Raw genomic sequence first — 22,743 nt, forward strand, 5'->3', positions numbered from 1 at the left:
GTCCGCCTCGCACACATCTGCTCTCTGCCGGCTGCAGGTATCTCAAACTGGCCTGGCGCCACAGGATGAGGCCGAGGAGCGTCTTCCACTGCCACGGATGCTAACGGGTGTTAATCGGCTGCAACGATACGGCAGCGGAGGAACCCTGAGGGTTCTGTGTGTCTGCAGGGAGAGGGCGCGTGTCCGTCCCATCACATGTTAGTCATTCTGCGGCTAAAACACCTCAGATGCAGGCTGCTCACTTGGATGTGACGTGAATGGACCACATACGCGGCGGTCGTAGGGAATCAGGCCAACATCTGGGCCGGCACGGAGACCACTGCCCGCTCAGCTGCAGCCGGACCTGCAGGGCGCCGTCAGGGAGAAGTGGTATCATGACATGCTGTTAAACCTCATTCACAGCAACAATTCTGTACGAGCTGCATAAACAGTGGCTCCGTTTCTCCGAGGATTACTGCGTTGCCATGGACCAAATCTGGAGGGGGAGCCACACACAGCCAATTTAATGGGCTGTAAATCATAGTGGATTAACTGCCTTCACTCACATTTTAGACTAATCAGGATATCAGTTCACATCACAGGATTAAATTCTTAACTAGTAACATTATTATCATCGTGGTGATATTTAAATCAAATTAATTCATATCTAGACCAGATATCATATATCATATCCGCCTGTCACTTCCTGCCCGTCACTTCCTGCTCTTGCGCTCGCAGAGGACCGCGCTCATTAAGGCCCAATCAAGACGAGCGTGCACCCGCTCAGACGCGTGCTGGTCCTGATGATGAGGTGTGACGAGGCGTCGGGTCCCGCGGCGCCAGTGCTTCCTGTGCCGCAGTGCAGGGCCTCGGTCTTCACAGGCTTCACCCACTTCATGCTTTATTCTCATCACCTCCTGCAGAAGCTGCTCCTCCATCGCCCCCCCTCACTGGTTGACCCCTGACCCTAAAGTCCCTCCTGTGCTAAACCTACAGCTCCCCCACAGCTCTCTCTTGACCTTGTTTTTCCCCGGCAGCGCCACCAATGAGCTCAGTCCAGTGTGAGCACTTGTTTATTGTTCCCTGTGGCCACAGTTGAATGTGATCATTTTAAAGGAACCAAGAACTTCTTGTTGTTGTCCATTTTGGAACCGTGTCGAGATTAATTCTTAGCCTTGGAGTAAATTTGTGCAGTTTCTTTCATTCAAATGAAGACGTTTTTACTCTATTGAGCACATTTAATGCACAAATCCAAACCCGACATCTTAACCAGACACCGTAGAGAAAAAACACACACACAAACGTGCACATGCTCTCTGCCTTTCTTTGTAATCACTGGGCAACCACGCACAAAGGCTGAGGCGGCTCCGCTGTGCACAATGTGACAGAGCACAAGCGCAGACACGCAGCAGCGCACACGTGCATCTGCACAAGCAGAGCAGAGCCCAGAACTCTGTCCTTCACGCCCACTAAAATGCCAGATTAGGTCAGGAGCAGCAGACTGAGTGCACAGCACTTCTAATTGCTCCATAATTACACCACATTGTGTCCCTGATGTGTGTCGCCGCCCTCCTTTTAGTTTTTACCCAGCTGCTTTAATTGCACACACATCAAGGCGCATCACGCAACAGGAAACAGCCTCAGCATCCATTAAAAGGACCGGTGCATTTGTCCGCTGCATGTCTTCATCCGCGAACAGTGTCTCTTTAGGGTCCCCGAAGCGACGAGGGGAGTGTTAGCGGGGGGGGGATGGAGCGCACACAAAAGGGAGACGGAGGGGACTGCAGGCAGCACTCTGCTCATTTTAGTCTCCGCCGCTCCCGTTCAGGGAACCATGGCTACAGGCAGCGCGCGCCCTTAGTGGGCTGAGCAAGTGTGAGGTCTGCGTTCAGATGGATGGACCACAGGGCCTTCACATAAGGCAACACTTTGGCTCGAGGGGGTGGAGGCGCACAGAAGCATGGTTTTAGCCTAATACTTACTGGATCTCTGTGTGACCTGGAAATAAAGTCTACTTCTGATGGGAGGCGATGTACACTTGCCCTGCTGCAGTGGATAACGGAAGGGGGGGGGGGGTCTCTGAGGGCGAGCTATGCCATTGATCCTTAGTGACAAGGGAGCAGCACAGAGAACACACACACACACACACACACACACACACAAAGGAGGAACCCGAGCCCACAGCCAGCGGAGATTACATAAGCGACGCATTCGGAAGAGCTTTGTGCCGACTGGCAGCATCCACAGGAAGCGAGCTTCGAGGCAGCGAGGGGAGGATGCGGAGCTCAAGACGGCGACCTCTAAAGGAAACATCAGAGCAGCTTCCGCGCCTCCTGGAGGAGGCGATTTAAAATATCGGCTGCGCCAATGAGATCAGATCAGATTTGACGCTTCCCTCCCAAAAGGCTTTTAGGGGGTAGCACATTAGCGTTGAGAGCGCGTTTATTTACGTCTTTAATCAAGGGAACAGGAAACAAGCAGGCCTGTCCTCCAGCACACGGGCCACAGGAAGACAATAAGAGTCTGATCACACTGATTCACCTGTAAACCATACAATGGACAGACATTTAACGTAAACATCTGGATTTTCTACTATTCGTACTGGGTTTTCATTTGCACCTGCTTGGGGGGAGTCTTTAGTCCCATTTGTTGTCCTCTTATTTTGGCTGTAGACGACCTAAAGGCGCCTTTATGAGAAGAATGCCACACTGGCTATAAATAAACTCAGTACTGGCAATCATCCTCTTCACCTTTTATCTCTGACTGCTGGGATGAAAAGATTTTAATCTGAGACAAAGTATTAAGTATTTCTCACCTCTTTCTGACTCTCATACTTTTCTCTGTCTGTTATTGCGAGTGAAAACAGCGATGGCGGCTTGACTGCGAGTTACAAATGAGTCACGCTGATTTGTGCGTTGTACATGGATCTGCTCTGGGTTGCTATAATTATCTGACATGATTAGCGTTAGCGTGTGTACTCCCATGATTCGGCGTCTCAGCGCCGAGTCAGCGCTTTGCTGCCCGTGAGGAGCAGCCGCTCCGTCTGCTAATTGTAAGAACTCCTGAGACCTGTGGAAGCGTGACGTCTCCACAACCCACGGCTCCGCGCCTCACAACTACACGCATTCCAGTCCCTGAAACACATTAAATGCCTTGCTCGCAGATGGAACGATAGCTGCGGTACAAGAAACTGTTACATCACACATTGTTAAATAAACTCCTCTCTTATGGCTCAGTCTCAGCAAGTGCCCTCAGCTCCAGCAGCCTACACTTGGCACCGCAATATCAAACGCACAGTTGTGCGAGCGCAAGTTTCCGTGAGCGGCGCCATTCTTATATTTACCCTGTATTCCGCAGTTTGTCAGGGGGCTGGAAGCTTGTGCACCAGCTGTACCTAAGCCCAGAGAGTGGCGCCGAGCCAGGCCGCTCCACAGTCACGGGTTCCATGCAGTCGTCTGGTGAGCGTTCACAAATGCTGATCGGAACGGGAGAATGTAAACAAAGGCTGTGCTGTGATGTGAAGAAGCTCCAGACAGCTATTACAGGAAAGAGAAGCATCGGCTGAGATTATTTGTGAAATGCTGGAGGTCACGCTGGTTGCCATGACAGCCAGGGCTAATTGTCTTACAGGAGTTAGCGGACGGTCAGAGATGAGGCTGGAGGACGGCAGAGGGGCCGGGAATCGTGTGCAGGTCGTATCTTAAAGAGCTGGAGGTAAATAGCTGCTCAACGATGAGCGAGTTACACGCGACGTGACCTCCCTTCGGTTGGATGAGTTCAGACCCAGGGTCTGTGAGCGTCTGACGGGACGGATGATGGAGCGGATGTGCTGTCGCTAATGAAGAACAGCTTGTGCAGAGGCTTCAGTCTGCGCCGCTGACGGACCCCGACAGTGAGGCCAGTCTGAGAGTCTGTCAGCATCACCATGTGAAGCTGAGGGCCCTGTTCTGCTAAATCCGGCAGAACTGATCCCCTGATTCCGCTGGCGCTGCATCCGTACGTGCCGTGTGCACGGATGCAGCGGAGGGCGCGGACAAAAGCCACGCGCCCACCTTCAGTGCGCTGCTCCTCAGCAAACAGCCTGCGGCTCATGGAACGGGCGCGTCAGTGGTGTGGGCTGACATTCTGTCACACAAAGGCTGGGGATGAGCTACACTGCCTCCTCAGCCGCATCCGGTCCACTCACAGCACCCAACGCAGCCCCGTTTGTCCTTCATTAACCGAGCGCGGAGCATTTCATTGCACCGAGCAGGAAAATCTTTTGTTCCTGTCAAAAAGGGGAATTTGTCTAAAAATATATCTAAAGGAACGATGCGCGCCTTCAAAGGCACGCAGAAGTAGGTTACATCCGCAGCTGATCCTGCACCCTGATAGACAGGTATGTCTGGGATTGGGTGGCTCCAGCACCAGAGGATGAGAGGATGAGAGGATGAGGAGGCGGGCGGGCGACGTGCCAGGGCTCTCCCCACAGCCAGACACACTCTAATTAAGGAGCGCAGTGGGGAGAGTGGGTGAGAACAACAGCGCTGCATTGTCACATAATGATTTCCTTATCATCTCTAGTACAGGAAGCGCTGCACGTCTCTCGCCGGAGCGGCGCTCTAGTCGCACAAACCCGAAACATGAGATCAACGCGGTCTCGGTGCTATTTTGGGTGGGGAACCGAGTGGTTCTGCCACAGCGGCGGCGACGGAGACGCACGGGAGCGGCCGCCGACGCATCCGTTTCAACCTGAGAGTCGTCAATCCTTTCTACAGCACACACTTGTCACTAAGAATTTCTACTGGCTGAGCCTAAGCCTCCCCCGGTACTGCAGTGCATCATGATGAATTCATGTATGGGTCCCCTGCTCCCAGATGTCCAGATGGACACGGACAGGGGAGGGAAACACCTGCAGAGAGCAGCAGGGAGTCCTCTGATATAAATACCAGATCTGAACCCACAGCCTATGAGAGAAAGGAAGGGGTGCAGAGAATCTCATTTTAATAATTTACATTTAAAAATGCCTGAAGAAAGATCGCCTGTCCCGTGGAATATCTTATGTTTAAATGTAGCTTGCATCAAATGTGCAGTGAGCGAGGACGTGGTTGCTGCTTGTGAATGTGCTTTTACAGCAAAGAGGAAAACAGGTGGCAGATGTGTAAGTTATTAGTGCACGCAAGGGTCGACAGCGGACAAGGGATGGTTATGAAACATAGGACTGGCCTGATGAATTATGGGAGAAAGGGCAGGAAGGGGGGCGTGGGTGGGATGCTTGACCAGATGGGTCCTGGTCTGCTTTGTGAGAGCAGCAGATGCCCTGAGATCCTGCGCCAAAGCAAACAGCACTGTCAACACGGGTTAAAGGTGTTTCCTCACTCCATAATTCACAACAAAATTAGCTGGGTATGACGACGATGATGCTCGGTTTAGTCTGTTGCTGCTGCTGCTTAAACTGCCCCGAGTACCATAGAAACACATGAGTCATCATCCACACCAGATGCTCTGCTCCTCTCACTGACTTTGGGCAATGAGGTTTGGGAGGTGCTGCGGGACTGTGGGTCTGCGATGGGGATACAGCTGCATACCAAGCAAACGCCCAGGCTGTCGTCTATGAGAGCGGCGCCATCTAGCGGACGAAGCGAGTAAAACGCCTGGGCGCTCACATTCCTCAACAGCCGCAGATTCAGACCCTGCGCTCACCTTTGTACTGAGTCTGTGTTTTATCACTGTGAAGAATAACACTGTTATTCTAATAGTTAATGTTGTCCAAAAATACACACACCACTTAATACAAACCAATACCAGCCACCATTTGAGCAAGACAACTTTTTTCAAGTCAAAAAACAATGTAGAGTTTCTCAAACCGAAGGAAAACTGCTTTGATTATTTAATTAAATGCTACTGAGAATTACTCTAAAACTGAAACTAAGTAAAATTTCACCTGTTTATGTGGATTTAATGGTTTCGGGGCAGCGATGGATGTGTACGGTAAAGTTACAGTACACAAAAAAAAGAAAATCAGCAGACTTTGTCCTGTAAACAATTCACTCAGTCTAACGATGCTACAGACATTGGATTTGTGTCTGGGTGAACACTTTCTATCACTATTCATTTCCCAGACGTCCTGTGTATTTGACCCAATACAAGCTAGAGTAGTAAAAATGCAACAGTGTGTTTTCTCCCTGTTGACTAGTGATCAGTAGTAGATTCCCTGAAGCTGAACTAGCTGTGCTGTAATGCCTGTGTTTTGGTACATAGTGCACAGACTATATTAGGACTTTTTGCATAGTTGGCTTAGAGCTGGACATTCTTTGGGAGGTCAATAACCTCCACATCTCTTAACTTATGACCTCAGGATTCCTGCTGCAAAACGTGCAGGCTTGAAAGAAGGAGCTTATAACAATACACAGTATTAAAAGTCCTTGAAGGTTGTCTCCAGCCATCAGTCGTCCTCCGTCACTCCTTTAAGACGAAGCTCCTCTCGAACCCTGAACAGGTATTCTGGATCCGGATATCCGAAGCTGAGATGAGAATATATAATAAATCAAGTTAAAAATCAAGATAGTCACTACAGGGTTTTCACGGAGCATTGAGATAAGTTCGGATGGTTGCATCCGGGTTGCTGGCTGTACGTGACAGGAATAGAGCGTGTACCTTTGTGGACCGCCTCCCATGCTGGTCTTGTGGTGGATATCGTTCCAGGTAATGACGTTGTTGAGACCTGTGGTGGCGGAGCGTCCGACGGTGAAGACGAGTCGCCTGTCGAAGGCCTTCCTCAGCAGCTTCAGGACTTTCTCTCCCTCATCACAGGCTGGCAGGAAGGCGGTACGGCACGTGCTGCTGTAGCCCACGCCAGGGTTCGGGTGCTCGGGCTGGAGCGCGGTAAACAACAGCAAATGTTTAAATGTTCAGTATCTTATAACACAGAAAACACGAAAGTACATTAAAAATATTACCCTTGTCACATACTACTACTGTCATATTTTTATTCCTGGGAATCTACACCTATTCACTTTATTATTTCACGTGGACGCGCATTGTCGTGATCAACGGGCAACGCTGCCCCCTGGTGGTCGCATCTAGGCTACGCTTTGAAGCCTCTAAAAGCCGTAGCGCGGCGTCTAACGTTATGTGGCGAGCTCGTGCCGCTTCCGTGGGCGCTCACCCCCTGGATTCCCGCCGGGAAGCGGTACTGGATGACGATGGAGCCGCAGCGCTCGAAGCCGGGCACGTGCTGGGAGCTGCGCGTGGCCGTCATCGTGCCCGCCGGCTGCGTGCCCGTGTACACGCCGTGGTAGGTGTTGCAGATGGGGCAGGCGGGCTTCAGCTTGAAGAACGAGTCGATGCACGCGGAGCAGAAGGAGTGGCGGCACCTCAGCGTCTTCTTCTCCCTGACCGCGTCCATGCAGATGACGCAGTCGTCCGGGAGAAGCGCGGGAGAGCGGCCGTCGGCGGTCGCCATCGCTTTCCGTGCGGCGTGAAGTATCCTCCTTTTCCGTGTTCGGTTGAGAGACGTCGAAGTGAGGAAAGTACCGAACGATTTCCACTGGGTCACGCACGCGGCTTCTGATTGGCTTGATTCTATTGTTGGATTTTTTTTTTATTCCAATAAACAAAATGGGTGGATTCTATGAAACACGTTCATTACAAAGAAAACACAACTTACTCTCGCACTCCCACTGCTGCTTTAAAGCCACAGACAAATGTGAAAGTGTGTGAAAGGTCGTGAATTGGTTTAAATGCGAGCATCTTATCCCGTGTAGCCGTGAACCCACTGTGACTCCATGAGCCCATATTAAACAGTGTACAATCATCCTACAACCATAAGCTGGAGAGTGAAGCCATGTATAGTTGAATGGTTCTGTTTTAAACACTCACTCGCAAAACGGTCACAACGATATGATCCATTATAGAAAACGGGGCAAATGGACATGAAGCTGATATGAAGTTTGAGCTACGGTGGTTTATGGTGCACCTGACTGATTTAGGGTCCACATTAAATGTACAACCAAACCCAAACATAACTTTTATTTTATTCAAGTATTAAAATGTAAAGCACATTTTTCTGAATATCAACAAAGTACGAATCAACACAATTAGAAAAGCAAAACTCCCAACGTCCCCTTAACAATCATTCTGAAACGTGTCGCCTCCCGGCTCCTTCTCGCTTGTGTTATGCATAGAAATGTTTGCACAGTATCTTTAGTAAACTACAATCCTGTGTCCCGGAAATATGTCACTTGGTCCCTTAACTAAAATACAAAAGAGAATGGAAACATAGAAAACAGATATTTGACGTGTGCGTGACAAAGTAATGTCAAGCCAAGCCTGGTACCGCACTTAGCGACTACAGCAGTGTTTAGGAGGGAGAAGCTGATCGGACACACATTAGCGGACACGGTTTATGAACTGCAACTACTTAAAGCCATATAGTATCGCTACAAACGTACAGGCGAACACTGAAATGTGCCCAAACTTATCATTCATTAGTAACGTCATGCTTAATTTTTATAAGAAAGGCACAACAAAATGAGATTATTCCACCCACCGAGAATTTAATTGTCCCCACAACATTTTCTTATCATGTATATATATATCGAAGATTATCGATTAAGATAAACTAATTTACAACAGTTAGCTCATTTTAATGAGAACCCTCGCAGGCGTTTCTCCTAGTTTGACAAGGACAGAGGCATAGATATTAAAAGAGCTTTTGTGCCTTTGATTTGGTTTAATGGTCGGTATGCCCTTTTATATTTGACATCATCTTAAATCTGGTGATTACACGAGCACGCGGCTAACAACCGAGGTAATGGGCTCAACACCTGGGAGAGTAAGCGGAGCGAACCGATGGGGACGAGCGCGAAGCGTCCCCGGGGGGAAAAGTGCTGCAATGAGACATCGTTGAAACGTTTAACATTCGTCCTGTTTGCGTAAAAATCGATGGGAGAAATTAAGCGATTTCCGAGCGGCTGACATCAACCTGTAGTCAGGCTGCAGCCCCCCCGAAGCAAAAAGACTGGAACGCCACCTTCGCCGAGCGCGGACTGCCGCACCAAAGTGCCTGTGAGTGCTTTAGATTGCAGCGACTGCAGAGTGTGGACCCTTTCTGTTCCAGCGGCGCCATCCTGGCATATAATCCTCACCACAGGTCATTAGTAACGATCAGAAGCGTACTCACCCAACGGAATACCAAGAATATGTGCCTGTAAGAAATAAAGTGGTCCTCAGAGTAGAAATAAGCATTAATAGAACATAAACGGTTTTAGAACAAGAACTTAGATTTTTTTCTAAACGATATAGAAGTACCATGGATTCCAGCACGTCACAATGCTTTTAAATAAGCGCATCCACTGTGGGTCCTACGGCCGACTGTGATACGAGAATGCACTGCACTCAACCAATTTCCTTCCACGTGTAGAACCGGGCCGAGCTGAACTCTGGAGGACGGTGAAGGAACCGAGGAACGGCGAGCGGCGCGGGCTTTGAACGCCCGCCTGCCGAGGGTCTCGTCCTCAGGCGTCCCGTGAGGACGGGCGGTCTCTGAGCGCGACCCGGTGAAAAGGCGCTGGAAAAGTCCTGGAAGAGTCCGTGGGTTTCCTCTCAGTCCACTGTGATGCCTTTTTCTCGGAGTTCCTCGGTGACTCGCACCAGGTAGGTGGGGTCTGGGTATCCGAAGCTGTCGGGAGACACGTTCGACAAGGCCATCAGTGCACAAACAGCGCCTTCGACCCGCTGCACACATCTGTGTGTCAGGTCCATACTCACCAGCGGGGTCCGCCCCACAGTGAGGTTTTGTGGTGGATGTCATTCCAGGTGATGACGTTTTGCATGCCCGTAGTCATGGAGGTACCGATGGTGAAGATAAGGCGCTGTTCGAAGGCCCGGCGCAGCAGGCCCAGCACGCGGTTCCCCTCGGGGCTGTCGGGGAGGTAAGCGACGCGGTCTGTTCCCGGGTATCGGACCCCGGGGTTCGGGTGTTCTGGCTGGGGACAAAGGCATTGGACCAGGATTAGAAACGGCTGTGGAGCAGCTGTATTAATCATTTAAAGCCTGTGTGTTTGGTGCAGATTCTGGTGACTGTGGTTCTAAGGTCATTGCCTCTACTTTAACACAATCTCCACCGGTGGAACCTTGAGGTCAACAGTATAGATAATGGCTACTTCTGACACCAAACTGCCAAACTCCACTGATTTCACACATCAGGGGAGCCTCTCAGCCTGTTCACCCATTTATGATGCTATCTGTTGCCATTTCTTGGTTTCAAGGGCCTTTTTTTATAACTTTAAAATCTGTTTACAGTAAGGTGGAGTCCTAGGGCAATAATTCTGGATCGTCCCATCTATCAAAACCCACCGTGGATAATCATCCAAGGTGATTTTAGTGGTGTCTTGGTTTACTCACTGCCTGTAGGCCTGGAGGGAAGCTGTAGATGATGCAGATGCACCCGTAGCCTTCGTGGCCAGGAAGCTCCAGATCAGGGTCCCGCTCCACGATCATGGTGCCGTTGCCCGGCTGGTTTCCGATCAGCTGTCCGTACACCAGCCGGCACACGGGACAGGCCTTCTTCACCTTGAAGGCCTGATCCAGGCAGGAGCGGCAGAAGGCGTGGCCGCACCGCTCCAGGGTGGTCCTCTCCACCACGTCCCCCATGCAGATGGAGCAGGTGCTGTTGTCGTCGGCCTCGCCGCGGGTCGCCGCGCCGGCGTCGGGGTCCTTCCTCTGGGCGGCCTCGTGCAGCGCGGCGCAGGCCTCCTCGTCGGCGGGCTTCCGGAACCTCTGCTGCTGCCTCTGGGAGCGCCTGGGCTGCGGCAGCGGCGGCTGGAGCAGGCTGCCCTCCCCGTTGGGCTGCAGGACCCCCACGCAGGGCAGCAGGGCCCTCTTCCTCCGGGGCCCCCCCTCCTGTTTGCTCATCTCTTTGCGGGCACAGCGGCATAAGTCAATGAAGGCTTTTCGGGTCTCGCTGGAGACGGGCGCGTCCGGCACACCGGCGCCGGCGCTCCTGAACCCCTGGACGGGCTGCAGTCGAACGGCACAGCAGCCCCCCCTCTCCCCTCGCCTGACTATGCCGACGCTCATCCCCTGCTTGTGCTGGAAGTCAATGAGCCAGGGCCGCCCGGCTGCAGCCAGGTAATCCCACACAGCCTGTGAAACCAGCACCTCATCACTGCCCTGGCCAGCACGCACACTCATCTCATCAGAGGAAACTTCAGACAAAGGCACAAGAAAAAAGTCATCAGCTAATTGGGGTGTAAGCAAGACCATCCAACAAAACACAACAGCGTGCACTATAGTGGACGTACACTACATGTGTGAAGACCGATAGGCCAGAAGTGTGTTTTTGTCTGCTGCCTTTACTTCCTTACAGTATGTCCTCAAGCAGCTTCACTTTAAATCTAACTAGTTCCTGTTTGTGTACAGTGCATGAGCACGTTAATTACGCATCATATCTTCACATGAGCCAAGGAAACACACAACAGGCAGAGTCGCCAGCATTGCTGAGGAAGCGTCAGCTGTTCAGAGAGACGGACTGTAAACAAAGGGAAACGAACCCCCCTCATGTGACACATAAAACCTACGGACAGCCGCATGCCACACGAAAGGGCGACGGGGTAAAAGTTACCTTGTGATCCCATAAATTCCCTCAATTGCGAATAAGGCGTCCTGTTGAACAGAGAAACAGAAGAGGAGAAGCGGAGCAAGCGTTACCACAGCCGTTCTCTCAGCAAAATAGGAGGCGTTCTGTAACATTATCGTTCCCCCGCTGATGCGTTTGCGTCCACGTTAAAGTGTGTGCTTCTGGATACCTCACCCTTTGCCGTAGCGCGTCGCCGCCTGTCAGCGAGGTTTGTGGCCGGATTAAAGAGCGCCGCGCTCCATCCGCGGAGGCCTCTGCTCCTGGCGCGCCGCTGCAGTTTATCCGCGGATAATCGAGCCTTTTGTAGTCAAGACATGCTACCCGAACGTACCCCCCCCCCCGGCCCCGCGTCTCCGTGGGATTTCACCGGCCCCGTCCCTGGATCAGGTGAACGGCATCCGAGCCGCGTCCCCGGTCTCGCCCGTCTTCGCCTTCCTCGTACGTCCTTGGGCTCCGCGCAGCTCACAGTAAATAGCAGCCGGAGTTTCTTATCTGGCTGCTACCACGCTAGCGCCGTGGCACCTCGGTCCAGCTGATAACCGGCTCCTTCCTCTCATTCTCAGTCCGCGTCCTCGCCGTCGAGCCGCGTCCTTCCCGCTGACTGAAGCGGAGAAAACATATCTATTAATAAGGGAAACTGGGACCTACGAGGAAAATGTGACCAGGAAGTTCGTCACACGATTGGCTGACAGATGGTGGCGCGTGCGCGCGCGCGCGCGCTGCAAGTGAATCATGCAATTCGTCGTGATGAACAGCTTTAATCACAACATTACGCTTAATACAGGCTAAGCACACAAAAGTCCAGCCTACACGCCGCAGAGGGGAAACCCACTCACTCTGTTATGATGCAAATGAGGCTGCCTGTATGAAAACACTCAGCAATAATAAAGCAAGCAACTTCTGACAGGATTTATTGTTTGGGTAAAACTACAGTTTCACTCCTGCACAAACCACTCCATAATCGTTAATATAATAATAGTATATTTTGGAAATGTGCGTTTTACTGTTTATCTGTAACGGGAGCTGGTCTCCAGTATGTCATGAATGCAGTGCTAAAGGACACTGTGTCTGATTCACCCCTCTGTACTTTTGAAAGACAAACGTGATTCAGACAGACAAAAGTACCACAAATAGAAACTTTAATCCACGTGGGTGGTTTGAATAATGTAGGCTTTTCTTTATGTTAATACACTCTACACTTAATGCAGGCTATAAACCTCAGTTTGAATAAAATATGAGATACACGCTGGGTCATGTTTCTTATGACACAATACATTTATTTACACAATACATCCGACCCTGAGTCACAGCTCAACCGATGCAAAATGTCAGATGACAGACTTCAGACTGACCAATAAAAATAATGCCCAGAGAAAGCAGTGGAGTCTCTTCCGATTCTTGTTTTGTTTGGTTTTCCTCGTCTAAAGCTACTGCTGACACAGCTGTATCAGTAAAGTTAGGAATCTCCCTCCAGTCTGCCGCTGAAATGAAACGCATCAGCAGGACTTTTGCTGAAACCGGGCTATAATATGTTTCCCCATCTATTCTGGTTTTTGGTCAGATGCGGGATTTGCTGATGTGACAGTTGGCCCTGGCTGTCAGAGCACATAGACTCTGGCTCACCCTGCTATAAGGGCTTAGGCCAGCAGCATCACGCAATATATTTCATGTCACACTGCTGAAGACATTTGGTCAGACTGTCGTTTCAGTTTACAGATTACTCAATACAGGGAGAATCTATAATTGTCATATAAAGCTTCTGTGTCTGTTAACATCTGAACGTACAGATTTATTTATAACACACTTTCTTAGATATTGAGCCTTGTGGTTTATGTACATTTGGTGGCTAAGTTTGCTGGCGCCTCGTTTCCAGTATCTACATAATATCCCACAGATTCAGAGGCAGCCTGGCATTGTTTTTCCTCCCAATCTATTACTGTTCCCGTGTCATCTGTGGCTCAAACCACCATTTCCCACTCAGAACATACCGCTCTATTTCTCTGCTACGGCTAATGTGTTTCTTCACTCCACGGGCAGCTGCCAGGCCATATACTGGTGACACTGCCTCTAAGCCTGTCTCCTCGCCTGTCCAGGTCCGACTGCTTTAAGTGGCGTCAGCTACAGGCCCCCCGCTCTTCCTTTAACGCAATCCGTCAGTTCCCATGTCATTTTCTGCTGCTTGAGCGCTTCAGCCCACAAAGAAGCCCAGTAGAAGTCAAACGCCATGGCGGCAGGTAGATGTGACAGCCTCCCCTCCTGTGGGGATTTAAAGTGACAAAGCTAAGCTTCACTCTGATATTGTGGCTGACGGCAATGCTAAAAAAGTATCTGTTAAATAGCCCAGCGCAGGAGCAAGCTGTGCAAAGGGAAGCTTTGAATCTGCATCTGCGTTCATTCACACTGAGAAAATATCCACACACCAGAGGTTCATGTATTTGTTATCATCTCAGGAGTCCTCAGTAATCTCATGCAAAAACAGATGATTTCGTTAAATCAGCAACATGTTTTTATTCATAGCAACTGTATAATAACAGTAGTGGTAACAACATAATAACTTACAGAAACCTAATCTGTATAATAAAAACAAAGATAAGGTATTTCTAAATACGCTGATGTTTTTTTACTGTCTGTTGGAGCGACACGGGTGGCGGAGCTCGTGCGTTGCACGGGGATAACGGGCACGAGCATGAGCCCTGCACGTTCTGGAACTGTCTCCAAGTGTGAGGCTCCCGCGCCCACTCTCACGAGAGAGGAGGAAAGCACGCGATACTTGGATACATAGATTCAAAGCTTAGCAGTTCAGTTTCCATTTATCACATTTGCAGGGCACTAAAGCGAGGCAACGCTATTATCTAGAGCCTGGTCCGACGAGGAGGGTTAATTATTATATCAGTCAAGATGTAAGTCTTGCATTTATTCAGTTTATAATCATTTTAAATAATTAGCTGTAAGGCATGGTACTATAGTAACCCAGGGATCAGCCAGTTAGCTTTAGCGCACAGTGCTAGCACACGCGTTAGCCTCAGCTCTAGATTCGTACCTACATGGCTGTCACAGGCACGACATGTCTACAGCCACCGATAGCCACATTTATTTAAGTTGTATGTGATATTTGTCATTATGTATGCGAGTTATTTCGCTCCTAATTTGATTTGTTTACGCGCCTTAAGGCAAGTCACTTATCGCTAGCTAGCAGGCTAATGTCAACCAGCAGGGCAAGGGTAACGTTAGCACTGAAAAATACAGTGTCATGATTAGCTCCCACTGTTTCGTTGTGGCTAAAATACGGCAAAAGCCAAACTCGCACAAGGCGGACAGGGATCGCATTTATGTGAACGATACGCTTACTTAACCCAGATCTACTTTATTCCCCAACGATACAGCTTACGTAGCATTAGCTGTTAGCCGCTTTGCTGAAGAGTAAATAAGCAAATATTTGGCATATAAATGCTTAACGTAATCGTATACAGTTTAATAGTTCTGAAGCCAACCAGAAACGAATGAGTGACTCATACATTAACCGGACAGACTGCGATGTCTGAAGGAAATATTACTGCTCCTTGAACACGTGGGCAGCCAGACAAGAATCCTCGGAATGAACGTCCCCGGCTGACTGTGAAAAGCTAAATGCCTAACTGACATTAACAAGCAGCATGCTCTTGGTTCCTTCAAACAGAAGTGTTACACTAGGATGTGGCCCATTTAATGTTTATCCTCTCTACTCTCCACCCACTAGGCAACCTGCAACCGCTAAATGGTATGACAGACGGGATGCTGTTTTTGTGGAGTTCTGTGTGGAGGACAGCAAAGATGTAAAAGTACATTTTGAAAAGTCTAAATTTGATTTTAGGTAAGTTATATGACTTGGCATGTTAGACTAATTTGGCTGCCAAATTAGTTGTCGTGTTGCAACAAACCATCATGTATGTATGTTTCAAGATGAGAAAAAAGGTGAAAAAAAAGATGTTGTTGTTTTAAAACAATTATTGTCCTCTGTTTTCTTACAGCTGTTTCAGTGGAACGGATAACATAAAGCAACAAAACACAGTGGACCTTTTCCGAGAGATTGACCCCAAAGTATGTTTGTCACTTGCAGACATGGTCACAGTCACAGCTTGTGTTTCATCTATAAAACTATTAATAAACACACTATTGTACACAGGCGTCCAAATACAGACGCACTGACAGGTCTGTGGTGTGTTACTTACACAAAGCAGAAGCGGGGAAATCATGGCCGCGGCTCACCAAAGATAAGACGAAGGTAACTTGATTGTGATCCACAGATTTTATAATCTATAATATAAAAGTTGACATTTTCTGTGTACATCATTCTAGCCTCAGTACGTCTAGTTTGTTAGTTTAGCCAACCTTACTGTCTTACTCAACTTAAGTATTTAGATACGTCAAATTTTTGCTGGGGTAGGGGTGAGAGCAACAGGCACTCTCAGATGAGTCAGTTCAGTGTTGTGATTTATCTGAACAACCAAGTTAATGCAAAAACAATGATGCTTAAAACTTTATAACACTACCCAATTCAAACCTGAGGTTTCTTCTTCTGTTAGTGCAACTGGCTGAGTGTGGATTTCAATAACTGGAAAGACTGGGAAGATGACTCAGATGAGGACTTGTCAAGCTTCGACAAATTCTCAGAGGTAACGTATTGAAAACACGGCTGGGCTGTTTGGCCAAGTGTACTGTCATGCTGGTATTGACGACTGTGGATTTCTCCAGATGATGAACAGTATGGGAGGAGATGATCTACCAGATTTAGATGGTGCAGAAGATGAGGTATGTTACACTTTTCACAGTATATGGTTTCTATTAAATATTTAGTGATATAATTCAGGCATTAAATGCCTACAATTAAGTTTAAAAGGTGAAGTCATGTAATTAATGTCACTGTTTTTCAGCATGATTCTGCAGACAGTGATGACGAAAGTAAGTACTTTTCTAAGTTAACTCTTTTTAATGCTAGTCACTGGAATTGACATACTGTTGAGAATTACTTTGTGTTTTCACTTATAGCTTAGTTTCCAACATTTATTTTGGATCAAAATCAAAACGAATGTTTAAAGATGCCATTTGTATTTTGTCTTGTTTCAGAAATGCCTGACCTTGAGTAGGCGATTGTGGTGGAAAACTCCGTAGTAAACGCAGCCAGTTGAAAGTGATATGAAGAGAGATTAGGCACGAGAGCAGCCATGACGGAGGTGAAACCTCATCTCTACCTAGTTTCCAAACTGAAACCCCTCAAAGAAGTGATGGGGAGTGACTGCTGGAACCAGACCTGCACAGAGATCCATAGCGACATACAGTGCTGTGCTTTGCTGTTCTGTTCTGCATGGACAATTCTGTTCAAATGAAAATATTCTTGTTCATTGACTTTACTGACCGTGATGGGATGTGCTGATGTCTTACACCTTCTCTCTCTGTTATTTTGCGATGTCGGGTTGTGGTTTAAACATTGTGATTTCTTATGGGAAAAAAAATTCAAAATGCCTATTTTCCAAAAAAGTAGATTTTTTTAATGATAGATTTCCCCTTTAATGTTTGTATTGTAAATTGCACTTATTTTGTTTAATTTAAAAAGCAAAGGTTTTACTTGACATGAGTTTTCAAATGTATGCCAATATCTGCAAATATTTAACAAGTTCATATTTTTAAACAGTTCAACATTTAAAATAAACATGCTTGTGCAAATTATGCTTGTGTTGAGATTATGCTAGTAGATTGTACCAATCTTTGCATATAGTCCTACCAGTGCAAAGTTGAGTTTTTTTCCCACTACCAGTGTACAAAACATTGCACATTGTAGCAGGTACTGAAGTAAACTTATCCATATGCAGTGAAGCCAGAAATGCTGTCGTCTAACAAGAGTTCCCCGCTAAACGTACAGATTCTAAATGTGTGTTAATCCCATACACCGCTTTAGAGGTTGTGTATTTTATCAGTATGTGTTAAACACTTTTGCATTTGTCATATGCTGTGGGATTTTTGAGTATACATTTCTAATAAACTGTTGAATACAAGGCCTTAGTACTGAAGCATAACTTTACAGCCCAGAATTCCACATGAGAAGAAACAATTAAATCAATATTTGAGATTTTCACAATAGTGAATAGTTAACAAGCTCATTTTCCCGGTTGTTCTAAGAGTGGTTCAATTGAACTAAACCATAACCACTAAACAATTTACCATGAATGTGTCAGCCACTGCAGCTGTGATCATTTGAATCTTGAATTCTAGGGGCTTTCCTTCGTAATATTTTTGAACTGAAAAAAGAGAAATGGAAGATACTTTATTTTGCCAATGTAAATTATTCATACTGATGCTGTGTGTCATATTTATAAAGATTAGACCAACAATTCCTGATTCTGAAAAATTAATAAATTATTAGTCAGTGTACGTCATATATTATTCATTAACAGAAATAAAAAGCTATGTCTTAGTCATTCATCTCATGTTCTGCAACGCAGGTTTTCACCTCAGTGTGGCGAGTGCAGGCAGTGATTGCCGTCCACTGAGACGTGTCGGGCTCCGGGTCGCGTATGTGTCAGCAGTCTGGACCCAGGGAACAGGAAAGTACAACCGAAGCACCTTTTCAGCTGCCTCTCCTGGCAAACTAAACTGTGGGCTTAAAGCCACAAAAGACGGCTTATCACTGCTGGAGGGAGTCAGGAGGAGGACGTAATGCTCACCACAATGGAGATCCAACAACTGGCCAAGTAATAAGTTATCAGGGTCAGAACAACTTACAGTAGTTTTCTCTGCATTTAAACTGAACACAACTTTAAAATGTCAAATGTATTAAGACCATGAGATTCACACATAATTTGTAAAATATTTAAAAAGCAGACAACCTAAAACCTTCTGGAGTCTCTACAGAACAGGGGTAATAATATACAGTACCCAAAGCCACGCTGGCCTGTGGACAAGGGGACTCCGATCCAACAGTGATGGCAAGATAAACAGATCATAGAAAGCAGCAGAAACTGTTACTGCCAGCGTTTTGTGTCCATGCATGAAAGCAGAAGCGCTGTGGGCTCAGCAGAATCCTTTCAGAGGGCTGCAGCCATCCCCCTGGCTGCGCTGGTCAGCATGATGCCCCAGTGCAGAAGCTCAATGCCCGGCCCTGCTGGCCCTCGCTCCTCTCCAGCCGTGGATTTTCCAGTGCTTTATCTGACCTGAGCCTCCAAACACACGCAGCGCTCACAATGCAAAGCTCTGCCTAATCACTTCTGCTGCCACTAACCTCATTGGGGCCGATCCAGAGCACCAATGGAGGAATTGAGAAATTGCTCTGGCGTTCATCAGCGTGAATGTGAACTGTTGATCGTACATGACAGGGGAGACAATGCGAGTGTAATGTTGACACTGAAAGATTTTCATTCCATCAATTCCCTGTTGAGCATCACTTCTGCAAACTGGCGGGCACCACCTGCCGCCAACTGCTTCCTGTTTTCAGGTTCAAAGGTCAAACAAAGAAGTGCCGTTTCTAGTAGAACCACTACTTTCTTTAAGCCCCAGTATTCAGGTGGTAGCTCCCCACCTCCTCCAACTACCCAAGAAATCCTGAAAAAATCCAAAACCTGGTGTAGAAGTGGCAAAAAGTGAATTCTACACCGGCCACGTTCCTTTTCACCTCCCACTTCTGCTGCTAACGAACTGAGCACAGTCCAGATTGAGGCTGAGCGGTCAAGGCAGGAGAGGGGTTAACGGATTTTGTTTTGATTCGCAGCATTGTGCCGCGGCCCCTCCCCTCCGCCCGCCGGGACCGCGGCGGCGCCGGCGTGTTATAAAAACGCCTGCGAGCTCCCCCTGGCCTGGTAAAGAAGCTGAATGTCTGCAGGACATGCTCAACGTCTGTCCATCCATGTTCTCCTGCTGACCACCGGCGGGGCTGGCGCGTAGATGCACAGAGACAGGAAGCAGATCATCCACAGCTGCATGAGCGTTACCTGCTGAGCGGCCTGCGCGTGGTTGCGGTTAGCTTTAGGGGCAGGTTCTGCTGGAGGGAAACCTTTGCTTTGCTTTGTGTGTGTGTGTTCTATCGTAGTGGAGGAGCAGCATCTACTCCCAGTAGATCGGCCCGTTGACTTTTCACCCCTCCATCGCTTAGAGGTTGCTGTTTGACCCTTTGACACCATGTGGGAGTTCAGGTCCATGTCCTTCTGGCGAGCGGTGTTCGCCGAGTTCTACGGCACCATGTTCTTCGTGTTCTTTGGGCTGGGGGCAGCCCTCCGCTGGACCACCGGGCCCCACAATGTCCTCCAGGTCGCCTTCTGCTTCGGGCTGGCCGCCGCCACCCTCATCCAGTCCATCGGCCACATCAGCGGGGGCCACATCAACCCGGCCGTCACCTTCGCGTACCTGATCGGCTCCCAGATGTCCCTGTTCCGCGCCGTCTTCTACATCGTGGCCCAGTGTCTGGGGGCGCTGGCCGGCGCTGCCGTGCTCTACGGGGTCACGCCCGGCAACATGAGGGGAAACCTGGCTCTGAACACGGTAAGGCCAACCACAAAGGCTCCTCCTCCGTTACCTTAAGTCCTACCAATCGACACACCCTGACGACGGATCTCTATCTGCCTCCCTCAGCTGCAGCCGGGCATCAGCCTCGGCATGGCCACCACCATCGAGATCTTCCTCACCCTGCAGCTCGTCGTTTGCATCTTCGCTGTGACCGACGAGCGGCGCAACGGCCGCCTGGGCTCCGCCGCCCTGGCCATCGGCTTCTCCGTGCTCATGGGGCACCTCCTTGGAGTAAGCGTTGGCACCGGTGCAGGTGTAACCAGTGGGGCTCATGGTGCTGTATCACATAAAGCTTCTCTTTGTTGAACAGATGTACTACACTGGAGCGGGGATGAACCCGGCCAGATCTTTTGCCCCAGCTGTCCTGGTTAGGAATTTTGTCAACCACTGGGTAAGATCCATTCGTTTTTTACCGAGCTTTCCGCTTCCGCGCGACCTCTCCAGCTTCGCCCAACGCCCCCTGCTCTGTGTCTGATTTGTGAAACCACAGGTGTACTGGGTGGGACCCATGATCGGCGGCGCCATAGGGGCTCTGCTGTACGACTTCATGCTGTTCCCCCGCGTGCGCGGCCTCTCCGAGCGGCTCGCCATGCTGAAGGGCACCCGGCCCCCGGAGGCCGAGGGCCAGCAGGAGATCAGGGGCGAGCCCATCGAGCTCAAGACGCAGGCCCTATAAGCCTGGAGCGGCAGATGGGCTCCCCCGGCCGCCGCCCCTCGCCCGTCACGCCTCGCCCTCACGCTCCCGGCCCCGGGTCCATCGTCAGCCCAGTCGACACTCACGCCCACATACCGCCGCCTCGCCTCCTCACGTAGTAGCGCAGACCCCGAGATCCTTAATGCGCATCTGAAACTGGACCTGGTGAATTACAGCGAGGGGCTTCCCCAGCCCTGAACAGCTCCTCCAGCCCCTTCCCCACCCATCCTCCTCCTCCTCTGCCTTCCCCCCGCGGACAAGATGGAGGGTCACAAGAAGGGGGTCAGACCCGGCGGCCATCACTGCTCAGGACAGGGCCTCTCTCTGTTTCCTCCCCCCTCTTCCTGTTTTCTCCCTCTTTCGTAGTCTGCTAGGAGTGAAGCTACAGTAGAGCAGTGGACTTACTTCTGCATGCGTTCCCATTTGATCCGGTGTGACCACGCCCTCTTCTTTTTGTTCCGTTTCATGAACTTTGGGTAAATTACATGTGTGTACTGGTATTCATTTGCCTTTTGTTTTTGGTGTGTGCGTGGCAGAGGGACGGAGTGCGAGCGTGCGTGAATGTGCATGTGTATGCTTGTGTGCTTGTGATAGTTTTGCCACAGTCCTTTTCCTGTATCATAACTTCTTTTCCCATGCAAGCTTGTGTTTTAGGGACAGATGCTGCCTGTGACGCGGCCTCAAAGACATTTTCAATTTAAGCCCGAGGGATTCTATAAATAATTTAAGTCAAATTGATTCACTTTAGACTTTGTGTCTCATTTACAGCCGTGAAGCACACAGATGCTGTCTTCAAGTTAAAATTTCTGTTGGTTTAGGATTTGAATGACTTTCTGGCTTTCTAAGCTTTTTGGAGCAGGGCTTATCGAAGTTTCATGTACAGGTGTGCGATAGTTGGTTTGCTTTTACTTTTGCATGTGAGCCATGAAAAAAAAATAAACCCAGGAGAGCAAGTACCCGGGAAGCCGTCAGCGACGCAGCGGCCTTTTCTGCCGTCGTTTGAGCCGCGTCATCATGAGTGCATGAGTTGTGGTGGCTTCTTTCTGGTGTTCGGCACACGCTTGGCGCCTTCTCCTTCCTGCGCCGAGCTCGGTGGCTCTTTCGGAGGATTCCCACCGGACTCTACTTGATGAGAGGCGAGAGAAGGCGACTGAAATTTTCTTTTTAGTGTGTTTGTACAGGGTGACCCACGTTCACCTTTATTTTTTTCATACAGTCTACATGAGAGAGAATGAACTTTGCAGTAGAAGCTCTGTGTTTGGCCTGAAGCCCCCGCTCTCTTCCATCCCTCCTTCTTTCACCCTACCTCTCCCCTTTGTTTATGAGGCGGCCATCTTGTTCTGCTCTGATGAGGGGACATCTAAAGCTGCTGGGATGGAGGGGACGGGGCACTGAAATCATTTTCACCAGAGCACTGATCCACACATGGAATCCGATTCTCTTTCTGCATTCACTACATAGACCCCCCCCCCGTGTGATTTCCCTGGCTGTGGTTGAGTAGCATTTACAACTTAGCATGTGTTCTAATGGAAAAGCTTTGAGATGTACAGTGTAAAGTTTTCTTTTTTTAAAACAGTGAAACTGGATGGATAGGAAATATAATATGCTAGCTATGCAATGTCTCCTCTTTGGCTGATGGCTGATGGAAGTGAAGCTGATTATGTTATGGCACCAGGCGCTTCCTACATTGCCCACGACTTATTATTTTTGTATGTCAAAAAAAAACCAAAAATGATGTTTTCAACCGTTTTTGTCTATTTTCTTTTAGAGCCACTGAAGAGAAATACTGAACTTCAATAAATCATTTTGTAAAAGCGAGACCCACATTTCCACTAGAAGGAAATCTTGGATGGTAGTAGTTGCCAACACATAACTGATCTCTGATCAGTGGCTGATCTCTGTTCCAGACAGTTTTCGATAT

The 22,743-nt window shown here is 48.9% G+C and overlaps 4 protein-coding genes across 4 annotated transcripts; 2 read left to right on the plus strand and 2 right to left on the minus strand.

Annotated features, from left to right (window-relative positions):
- Nucleotides 1-5,830: 5,830 nt before the first annotated feature.
- Nucleotides 5,831-7,834, minus strand: LOC114859100 (probable E3 ubiquitin-protein ligase DTX3). The gene is made up of 3 exons (XM_029156993.3): nt 7,127-7,834; nt 6,616-6,833; nt 5,831-6,482 (listed from the first exon to the last, which is right to left on the minus strand). Exons 1-3 carry the CDS (start codon nt 7,421-7,423, stop codon nt 6,404-6,406), a joined length of 594 nt encoding a protein of 197 aa, XP_029012826.1. The 5' UTR covers nt 7,424-7,834; the 3' UTR covers nt 5,831-6,403.
- A 140-nt stretch (nt 7,835-7,974) lies between these two features.
- dtx3 (deltex E3 ubiquitin ligase 3) lies at nt 7,975-12,336 on the minus strand. Its single transcript, XM_029156991.3, has 5 exons — nt 11,774-12,336; nt 11,585-11,625; nt 10,366-11,168; nt 9,730-9,947; nt 7,975-9,640 (listed from the first exon to the last, which is right to left on the minus strand). Exons 2-5 carry the CDS (start codon nt 11,595-11,597, stop codon nt 9,565-9,567), a joined length of 1,110 nt encoding a protein of 369 aa, XP_029012824.1. The 5' UTR covers nt 11,598-11,625; nt 11,774-12,336; the 3' UTR covers nt 7,975-9,564.
- A 2,003-nt stretch (nt 12,337-14,339) lies between these two features.
- On the plus strand, nt 14,340-17,628 carry ptges3a (prostaglandin E synthase 3a (cytosolic)). The gene is made up of 8 exons (XM_029157342.2): nt 14,340-14,499; nt 15,336-15,449; nt 15,607-15,676; nt 15,762-15,860; nt 16,162-16,251; nt 16,331-16,387; nt 16,510-16,537; nt 16,703-17,628. Coding segments are annotated over exons 1-8 (480 nt in total). The 5' UTR covers nt 14,340-14,497; the 3' UTR covers nt 16,723-17,628.
- Nucleotides 17,629-19,413: 1,785 nt separating this feature from the next.
- Nucleotides 19,414-22,640, plus strand: mipa (major intrinsic protein of lens fiber a). Its single transcript, XM_029156765.3, has 4 exons — nt 19,414-20,104; nt 20,195-20,359; nt 20,439-20,519; nt 20,619-22,640. Exons 1-4 carry the CDS (start codon nt 19,745-19,747, stop codon nt 20,802-20,804), a joined length of 792 nt encoding a protein of 263 aa, XP_029012598.1. The 5' UTR covers nt 19,414-19,744; the 3' UTR covers nt 20,805-22,640.
- Nucleotides 22,641-22,743: the final 103 nt, after the last annotated feature.

This window comes from Betta splendens, chromosome 7 (assembly GCF_900634795.4).
Source record: "Betta splendens chromosome 7, fBetSpl5.4, whole genome shotgun sequence".
NCBI lineage: Eukaryota > Metazoa > Chordata > Actinopteri > Anabantiformes > Osphronemidae > Betta > Betta splendens.

What these genes read in the sequence shown, in the direction of transcription:
- ptges3a (XM_029157342.2), top strand. An exon ending in AAGTCTAAATTTGATTTTAG is followed by an intron (nt 15,450 to 15,606) that starts GTAAGTTATATG and finishes GTTTTCTTACAG; the next exon opens with CTGTTTCAGTGGAACGGATA. An exon ending in TCACCAAAGATAAGACGAAG is followed by an intron (nt 15,861 to 16,161) that starts GTAACTTGATTG and finishes TTCTTCTGTTAG; the next exon opens with TGCAACTGGCTGAGTGTGGA.
- dtx3 (XM_029156991.3), bottom strand. An exon ending in TCCCTCCAGGCCTACAGGCA is followed by an intron (nt 9,948 to 10,365) that starts GTGAGTAAACCA and finishes CTTTGTCCCCAG; the next exon opens with CCAGAACACCCGAACCCCGG. An exon ending in CTGTGGGGCGGACCCCGCTG is followed by an intron (nt 9,641 to 9,729) that starts GTGAGTATGGAC and finishes GTCTCCCGACAG; the next exon opens with CTTCGGATACCCAGACCCCA.
- mipa (XM_029156765.3), top strand. Translation starts at nt 19,745, where the DNA reads ATGTGGGAGTTCAGGTCCATGTCCTTCTGGCGAGCGGTGTTCGCCGAG. An exon ending in GAAACCTGGCTCTGAACACG is followed by an intron (nt 20,105 to 20,194) that starts GTAAGGCCAACC and finishes TGCCTCCCTCAG; the next exon opens with CTGCAGCCGGGCATCAGCCT. An exon ending in TCATGGGGCACCTCCTTGGA is followed by an intron (nt 20,360 to 20,438) that starts GTAAGCGTTGGC and finishes TTTGTTGAACAG; the next exon opens with ATGTACTACACTGGAGCGGG.
- LOC114859100 (XM_029156993.3), bottom strand. Translation starts at nt 7,423, where the DNA reads ATGGCGACCGCCGACGGCCGCTCTCCCGCGCTTCTCCCGGACGACTGC. An exon ending in TCCCGGCGGGAATCCAGGGG is followed by an intron (nt 6,834 to 7,126) that starts GTGAGCGCCCAC and finishes ACCGCGCTCCAG; the next exon opens with CCCGAGCACCCGAACCCTGG. An exon ending in ATGGGAGGCGGTCCACAAAG is followed by an intron (nt 6,483 to 6,615) that starts GTACACGCTCTA and finishes TTCTCATCTCAG; the next exon opens with CTTCGGATATCCGGATCCAG.